Raw genomic sequence first — 9,431 nt, forward strand, 5'->3', positions numbered from 1 at the left:
TAGAGTCTCTTACAAGGATGGTGCTTAACTTTGGGCATGAAAATGGAATCCTTGGCACCTAATGTAAATTTGAACCCCTTGCCCCCCAAACATATTAGTATGAGGGTCATAATCTGCTTTTCCTCACAGTTAAAAAGTTTATTCGATGATGAATCGGAGAATAAAATAAAAATCTCTTTCTTTATGTAACTCATTTCATTTTCTAAAAGTAATTCACATCCATTGGAGAACACTCTTAGCACCCATCTCTCATTATATTTTTCTCTCCAAGGTATGAGCTTTTGCCAACAGAATAAACCAGTACTGCCCTGTCCAGCAGTTGCTGTCAGTGACAAACACCTCACGTAGAAAATGTTTTAGGTACTAAGAGCTCTGTCCTCAGTTCCCGTTACAGTCTCAGTACCAGTGAGTATGCAGGTCAGCAGACATGGGGGTGGAGGTACGAAGCTGATACTCCCATGTGTGTTGTTACTGTGCCATTGCATCACGTGTAGACGTCCCCATAATTGTGGTAAACAGAATGACTTTCATAAAGCAGGAAACAGTAGACTTCACAGAGCATGGCTTAATTAGTTTGCTTTAGTTTTAGGTGAGAGGTACAGCACTGGCGGACAGTGCTGGTGTGCCTACAGAGTAAAGTGTTAAAACCAGTGAAGAAGCCTGTGGCTATCACCTAATGGACTCAATGAGAAAACTTCGTTAGCCAGTTAAGGGGAACTCCCTGTGATAGTCCCTTTCATGGTCTCTGCGTTAGAATGCTACTTCCCCAGGGACACTGAGATTCTAGAGCAGAGTTCTGATCATCAAAGAAAGAGTAAACTCTCTGAGTTCGATTTTTTTAAAAATTAGGTTTATTTGAAAAATCAGACGCCTGTTTGAGATGCATATGAAATTTGATCACCCGGGATATCCTGATCCCCACGTGCTGGGTGGTATAGCAGGTTTACTGAATCGCAGCATTACTCTTAATGGTCATATTCATTATACAATCCGATTCACTATAATTTTGTGCCACTTTAAGGAGAGAAATCTGTGAAATAGGTTTCTGCGTGAAATAATTTACAAATTATAAAGATTGTCAAAACATCATTCTTCTCTGCAAACTGCCCCTGTCCTCCTTGCGCTGGGTTTATCATTCGATTTCTCTGCCTTATCTGGCATCGATATATCACTATAGCTGTTATTCTGACAACATTATATTTTTGCATTCAGTTTTTTAAGAAGTGGGATGCGTAGTGCTCTCCCCGACTCTTCTTTTCCAAATGGCAACTCTCTGCTACCCCCACGGAAGTTCCTTTAAGGAACGATGGCTCATTTGTAACTCCTAGTCGCTTGGCACTAAGAAACCACACAACTCCTTGTAAGAGAGAGAAAGGAAGTCCCTCGCAGATGGGGCTTTGTGGGTGCTTCTTGCTGGAGTTGAGACCGTTAGGGTTATCAAAGTTGGTACCCAGCAAAGCACAGATCACCACCCTCACAGTTGAGGCATGTAAGAGACAAACATGAAAAGAATGTGAAAAGCCTAAAGATTGTGGCCTCCGGGGGAAAGCGAGCACCTGTACCAAGAGATGTCAAGAAACCAACAAACACTGTGATCAGTTCTCTCCTAGAACAGAGACCAGGAATAAACTCCGTGTGGGGTGTATGGCTGGAACGAAATGTGACCTGAGTTGTAAAGAGCATTCATGATTTAGAGACTTCGCCAGTTGCTAAAAGTTAGCATATGGGCAGAAAACAAATTTCTCGTTTGGAAAGCCTCACTCTATTTTGAGTTGTACAGTTTCCAAGCCAATTTTTAAAGTCTCTGTGTTGACTGAACTCATTTTTCCAAGGCTATTTATACTTTACTTTTTAAAGCTATGTATATTGTAGATAAAAAGTATATAGGTCATTTTTCATAGTCCCACAAGGGTTTTCAGGTGTTAGAAACCTACTTGAGTCTTCCCGAGTCATTTAAGTCACTCAAAGTGGAAATGGCAATTTCTAAAGAATAAATCAGTACAAATTAAACTAAAAGTCTCTTTTCAAGTTCAGTTGCCTCTAAATCAAAGAAACAAAAACAGCATTTAAAAAATTCTCTTACAGGTCTTTCTCGAATATCTTCAGTTTTTCAGTTGGTTTTGCTACCTGACAATTAGGTTAATCAGCATTGTGAACATTTAACTAACGGAGACTAAGGTGGTTAAATGATCAAAGTGGTTAAAGTAGGAATGGAGAACAGGTTTGGGAGCCGGAAGAGCCAAGTTCAAAGTCCAGCCCTATCACTGCCTTATCATGGGACCTGGCCCAAACCCTGAGGCTCACTGAGTTTGAATCTCTTCTCTGTAAACTGAAGGAATTGTGTGTACCAATTGTGGTTTCTAGGTTAATTTCTGAATCTCAAAATCTATGATTACAATATAAATAGATAATTAAGACAATCTAAGTACTTTATTTGCTGAGCTGCTTAGTCATTTCTGTGGAGAGTCATATGCAGAAACCTCTATTTAAAGTTTACTCATATATTAGCTAAAGCAAACATAGTCAGTGAATAGAGAAAAAAGTGTGGGATTTAAGAATTAGAACTTGGAAAATGGATTCCTTCAGCATCAGGTATGATGAGAGGATAGTTTACTACAATCAGGAATTCGGGGAAATAATGCTGTTATCTAAATGAAAAATAGATAATATTGTGAAAAACACATTCTTCAATAAAAGACATCCTTGTGTCAACTCCAGCCATTGGAAAAAATCACATAGGATGTCCTTGACATTCAAACAATGCAGTCATTCTATGAGTTATTTTAATAGTAATGGCCAGTAAGTCTTTCAAATATCTATTTACATATCTAACCGCTGTTAAGTTTTTAAAAATTATAAACACAAATGATTTGGGAACAGTTTTTCTAGTACATTTTTAAAAAGTTATCTTAATTGGCGTTAGTTCTGTTTTCTTTCCCATAACAGTGTGTATGCTACCTGAATAGTAAGATATGTAACTCTTGGTGAGTAGATACAGACGTGTTTGTTAACGATTACATAAACTAAGTAATTTTTAAATTATGAAATGAGCCTTTATAGTGTTACATGTATTATGATTTTCCTTTGACTATATTTTATGATATTTTCAATAAATGAAAAGCAGAAAGAGGTACTTCGGGGGGGCGTAGGGAAAAATAGTACGCTTGATTAAAATATGAGCCTTATCTAAGTACTTAACGCATCAGTTTTGGTTAGGCATCTGACAGCAAAAGAATATAATCTCCTAATCTTGTTAGTCAAGTTTCTCCCTGACAACAGACTGCTTTTCTATAATTTTATGCAGGTTGGGGGCGATGGGGGGGGGGGGACCTTTCTAAACAAAGCAATGTAATAGCCTATATCATGTGAGATTTGTAATCACCTAATTTTACAAACTACTTTTTGTTTTATAGGCTAAAGAAGAAACATGAGTTACCATTTTTAGCAAGTAGGATTCTGAGAATCCTCAGGAAATTAGCTGGGGACTGGGGGCAGGATTAAGGCAAATCCAGAGTGAGTTCAGAAGTGACAAAGGCTGGGCCAGTTGTCAGCCTCAGTGTACAAAAACTGCCTTCTGACTATGGCATGAAGTCTGGCAAGTTATACCAAACTTGAGGTTCTGATTTGCTCTTGTCAAAATACGGTGGTTCTCCTGGCATTTTTTTCTCACCAAGTCTGCAGTATGGCTAAGGAGGACAATTTCAAAGAAATAGTGGGTATTTCCTATGCAGAAATGGACCACTTGTAATGGTGGGGTGCTAAATCCTTACATGTAAGAAATACATCACCTGGTGTTCTGTGCTTGACTGGTGATGGATGTGGAAAGCCTTAGCTCTCCCTTCATAATATACTTCCTGAAGGAGCCAGGGCAGGAAACCACTGCCTGGGTCTTTCTCTGTCATCTTGAAAGTCAATAGCAATTTTATCAGGAGCACAGTTTTACAGCATCTCTTGTATCCTTCAGTATCTTCTGGCCCCTGAATAATACATTCACTGCCTCTGCTGCTAGAATTATGGAATTGTGAAGCCGGGCCCTTGCTTGCCTCTTTCACAATGAAGTCAAGGTGTGCTCAGTGCATCACTTCTTTGGGTAGGCCGCTGGAGAGCATTATGTGCCTTCTTTGGCAGCCATGACACCATTATCACCAATAGTGCAGCCAGGGTCTTTCTCTCTGAAGAATCAGCCACACATTTTTCAGTGCCACAAGGAGTTGGGTTCAGTAGCTTGTGGCTGCTGTATCAGGATAACCTTCTAAGGTGAGTTCACTATATCCCTTCTCTTCTCCAAGCAGCCAATCAACACACATCAGAATCTTAATCATCGGTGTACAAGTACCTTCCCACCACTGAATTTCATATAGTTAGCTCATCAAGAGGTGTTCTCGTACTGTTCTTTTGGTATGAAAGCTAACATCTTACATCTTCAATAGCGTCTTCTTAAATGATCCAATAACAGGTGTTACACATGAAAAAACATGTGTAGAGAGAGAGAGTTCATTTTATTTCCTAATCCATTCAAATTCTGGTAATGTTTTGGTGATTTGATTTTTATATTCTTTTGTATATTGTATTAAGACATTAACCTTTTTGTTTTTGTTTTGTTTTCACTTTAGGGGACACTTAACAAATCCACTAGTTCAAGAAGCTTAAAATCCCTTGACACTGAACACAGTGAAACTGAGTTAGAAAGGATTTTGCGTCGCAGAAAGGTGACAGCAGAAGCAGATAGCAGTAGTAAGCTGGTTTGAATTCTCCACAGCTCTATTCTTCCTCTTTGCAACATCTTCCTTTAAGTTCATTTAGAACATGAAATCATCTTTTTAAAATTATTAAATTTTTTTAATGTGAATGAGAAGTTTTGGATGGTCAAAGGTACTTATGGGTATTGTATAAGAACTCTTAGGTATTTTTATTGACTGGGATGTTTACTTATTTATTTGTAGGTCATCAGGCTTTTATACATCTGCTTTGCTTAATGCAAGATGCATTCGTGTAGATACTCAGGATGGGCTTTGGCAAAATGTAGCATTGAGTACAGGCTCTGGAACCAGACAGTAAGAGTGAATCCTAGCTCCGCCATTTACGTGCTGCTTGCTCCTATGCAAATTACTCAACCTCTCTGTGCCTCAGTTTCTTCATCTATAAGGTAACGATAACAAAAGCAGTACCTCACAGGATTACTCAAAGGATTAAGTAAGTCAATATATAAAAAGCGTTTAGCACTGTGCCTGGCACAAAGTCAGCACACAATAATTAGTAGAAATAGTAGTAATTAACATCAGTTACAAATGCAGAGAAATCATCTTGATTCTTCAGATCCGTTTGGTCTCTTGTCTCTGCCTGTGCACCAAATGAAAGAGAAATTCCAGTGCTTAGCAGCTATAGATGACCACCTGAGCAAGTCTTGAGCTCACAGTTTGCATTTGTGTCATGGTACACCTCAGAATCTGTTGCAAAATTAACTGCGTTTTCAGCTTTTTTCCATCACTTTGGTCAAGGTCATTAGCAGAAACTTTGTGGCCAGGAGTCTGGCTTTGAAAAACTAAAGTGAAATTCATCAGCAACCATAGCTAGTAAGCTGAATCTTTTAGACTCAGTTCAGTCAACTCCAACTAGTCCATTAAAACAGTTTAATTTGCATTGCTGTCATGTTTACGTCAAGTTTAGGTTGCTAGACTATTAAAGATTTAGGTTTATGGTAGTCAAGCTCTAGCTTTCACATAGGGATTTACTCAAACAATTGAGGAAATTGGTTCCTTAAACTGAAAGCTACATAATACCAGCCAAACCTTTATTTTAAAAAGATGAAGCCTTTGTTTCCTTCTTTAAAAAATTCGTCAGTTTTTGGTTTGGTCTGGAAATTCTGCTGTTATTATCCTATAAGAACCACCTCCCCCAAATAACTACCTCTCCGGAAAATTAAGAGGTGCCATAGAGATTTTTTTCCTTAGGATTGCTTTACAAGCATTTACCAGCCTCCATAATGAATGTTTATTCATTTTGTGACTTCGTCAGTGCTGTGACTTTTCCTATGTTTCATCATTAGAGTGCTTATGTAGCCATCATTAATTTTCAGGACTTTGCGGATGGCATTTTAGAGCTCCGCCATTTACATTTTGTATTTTGCTACTGACCTTTTTATTCCTCCAGAGATATTCTTACTTCACTCATGAATTTGGTTAAACATGCAGCACTCCCTATTTCAGAGTTAATTTTCAATGGGAGAAACAAGGAAACATTTTCCTTTTAGTCAGTACAGAAATTTAAATATTTCAAAATATAGGGAAGGTAGGAACACATTTTATAGGCATGGCGAGTCTCTTTTTTTTTATTGGATATATTCTACCAGTATACATATATTCAACATATCATTTGAGGAAAATTAGAATAAGAAATCTATATTCAATAAAATCGATATTTGGACTGAGAAATAAAAACTAATTGGCAGGGTCGAGAGGAAATACATACTCAGGAGAATTATGCAGAAATTTCCTTTTGAGCTCCCTAGTAGCCAAAGCAACAAAAAAAAAAAAAAAGGAGGGGGTAAGATAAGGAACAAACCTATAACCTCTTATCACCTAGTAAAAGGAATACCTTTTTTTAAAAAAAAATTGGTATAGATATTCTCCTACTGTCAAACGGGAAGAGATATTTACCATGTAAATCTTTTAATAAAGGTCATGGAATGACAGTGAAGATTCTGGGGTAACGGGAGTGAATTAGGACACAAAACAGCACAGCTGCGTGGTGAGAGCAAATTATGGCAAAGCTAAGTGTGAGGTCACAGAGTCGAGAAGAACAGCGTCCTAAGAGGCAGCCTGAGGTTCGCAGAGCTCAGCTCCCAAATTAGTTGTTATCTCGATAGCCCAGGGGCCAGCGAAGCACCTTTTCCTTTAGAATTTTTCTTATGGACCTGGTATTCCCTTGTTTTACATAGACTTGTGGCCCACCAAACTGAGCTGCAGGTGCCTCTTGGAAAACACTGAGTAGCTTTAACAGGATGTAATAATAATAATAATAATAATAAACATTATCCATTCTTTTCTTTTTGTATGTAAGAAAAATGAGAGCTGTGGCGTAGCTCACCCTCTTTTTTAACTGGCTTCAGTTGCAGCACAAGTAGCAGGCGCTGGCGTATTTAGAAACGGGTCTTGCTTTCCCACAAGGATAGATCGTTTAAAGCTGTCTAGTGTTACAGTCCACAGTTACCCAACAGCAGGATGGAGCTGCTCTGAAGCAGTCCTTGAATTCAACTGGATCTTTATATTTTCTGGAACTTTCTTTCTTGATCCTTCTGCTCATCTCTCTTTTCTCTCACATCCTTATGCAACATGAGGTTTAACAAAGGTGGGAGGGAAAGGCCTTTTGAACTCCCACGATCAGTACTATCAATAAAGCTGTCCGCCCACATGGTGTAGATGAAACGGATGAGTCAGACAGACACCGATGCTTTGTGAGCTGAGGCTTTCTGCCAGGTCCGGTCGGAGGGCTAAGGCTAGAGGAGGCGCCACAACAGAATGGCTGAGCAGCCTTCCAGATCCTCGTACGTAGATTTCGCAAATTGGAACTTCATTTTTGGAGTTTGTATGTTATGCTGTTGTAATACATCAGACACATTTATATACAAACGTAAGAATAAAATTCCAGAGCTTAATGCTGATGATCAGGGACTAGCTAGCATTTTGGATTGGCTAGCTAGTACCACTTTCCATGTTGGGAGACGGTCTGACGTATCTTCAGGATGAAGAGACTCCCAAATTTTGTCCTTCTCTTACTGGCACCTTTCAAAGTTGTCCTCTAGCTTTATTTTTAGAAGTTCTAATTGTATTCGTACGTTTGTGACATCACGAATCTATTTGTTTTACAGGGATCTTCCGAAGTTTCAAGAAAGACATACTAGAATCTTGCTAGAAAAAAAGAAACTGTCTAGGGTAGTATCTTTCTAACTAAAGATAGATAATAAATCGTGCCCAGAATTTTTAGGTTAATATGCCAATAATTTCAGTAACAAGTCCTATTACAGTTTTTAATCCTGTCCCAAAGAGCAGAAAAGTCTAAAAGGTAAACAGCCAAACTCTTTGCTACTTAATTTTATAATCCTGTGTCTGTATATTAACAGGAAATAAATCCACTTACTTCTCAATCACATTAAAATGAAAATGTTCATAAAAGCTGTTTTAATGCTCAAGAAGCCTTCATGAGCCTTTTAAAAAGAGCCTTTTGACATCAGTCCATTTTGCGTTTAAAATGCAGAGCTGAGTTTTGGGAGGAATTAACTCTTGAGAGGCCAAATGGTTCAAGCAGGGCTGTCAGAAAGCCATACTCTGAGAAGAAAAGAGTTTTCACAATTCCAGTATTTCTAAGGACTCTGGTCAGCAAGGGAACCATGGCCTGGGGTTTTGTGGGTTCTTAAAGGTCCGTACACAATTTCTCAGCGTGGTCCTGGTGCATTGAAAAGCAGTAGTACCTCCAGAGCAGAGCGAATTTCTAATAGGAACATTTTCCAGCATGCTCTTGAAATTTTTAACAAAACTCGGCCTTTTCACTTCCTGAGGGATTTTCAGCTAATCTGTTTTTCAGTACCATATTAATCAACATTGCACAGAATTATTAAACTTGAGGTATGTGTTTGGTTTTAAGGTCCAACCGGGATATTAGCAACCTCAGAGTCCAAATCCATGCCGGTGTTGGGTTCTGTATCCAGTGTAACAAAAACAGCCTTGAACAAGAAAACTCTGGAGGCAGAATTCAACAGCCCGTCCCCCCTGACACCTGAGCCAGGTGAAGGGGCGTGTAAATTGGAAGGATGCACAAGTTCCAAGGTTACGTTTCAGTAAGTAATGATGCTCTTTACTAAATAGTGTGTGGAAGAATCTGTAATAACTAACACGTATGTTACTTTGCTTTATTTCTCTTTGGAGAGATTTCGATTTGGTTAGCCAATGAATACTCTTCTTTTGTTCGATGAGCCAACTTTTGATTCTAGGCTCCTAGCTTAGAGGTCTTATTCTGATCCAAAGCAGATATGTGGAAAGAGAATTCCTGCCCCCAAGCTGATTTGGTAATCAGGTTCTTCTACACAAAACTGGCCTCGATGGTGATTGTTCAGCATCAGAAGACACTTCATCAGTCTTTCAAGATTAAACGATTAGATCATCCCTCTTAATGGTTCGTGAGCAGCTGAAGAAGATACTAGATCTTTCAGAAGATCTAGCTCTTCTGATATACTTTGAAGGGTACATTTTTACAACCTTATTTTCTGGCCCTCAGTTAAAGACGTGCCTTAATATTGCTCTATCCCGAGGATAGAAACATAGATAAAGAGTTATCTATAGACTTGCTTGAAAGTGGCACTTTGTCACAGAGTTAATCCTGCTATTGAATGTGTTTCTGACAGATCTAGTAGATGATCAGTTTGTTTTATAACAATG

At 38.6% G+C, this 9,431-nt stretch overlaps 1 protein-coding gene across 1 annotated transcript in view; it reads left to right on the forward strand.

Annotated features, from left to right (window-relative positions):
- SHTN1 (shootin 1) overlaps positions 1–8,837 on the forward strand; it is a 79,990-nt gene extending 71,153 nt beyond the window's left edge. The window contains exons 16-18 of the mRNA XM_011359251.2: positions 4,366–4,384; positions 4,614–4,734; positions 8,641–8,837. Coding sequence (XP_011357553.1) covers positions 4,366–4,384; positions 4,614–4,734; positions 8,641–8,837 — 337 coding nt within the window. The remainder of the gene's footprint in view (positions 1–4,365; positions 4,385–4,613; positions 4,735–8,640) is intronic.
- Positions 8,838–9,431: the final 594 nt, after the last annotated feature.

The sequence above is a fragment of the Pteropus vampyrus genome, unplaced genomic scaffold (genome assembly GCF_000151845.1).
Source record: "Pteropus vampyrus isolate Shadow unplaced genomic scaffold, Pvam_2.0 Scaffold46, whole genome shotgun sequence".
Classification (NCBI taxonomy): Eukaryota; Metazoa; Chordata; class Mammalia; order Chiroptera; family Pteropodidae; genus Pteropus; species Pteropus vampyrus.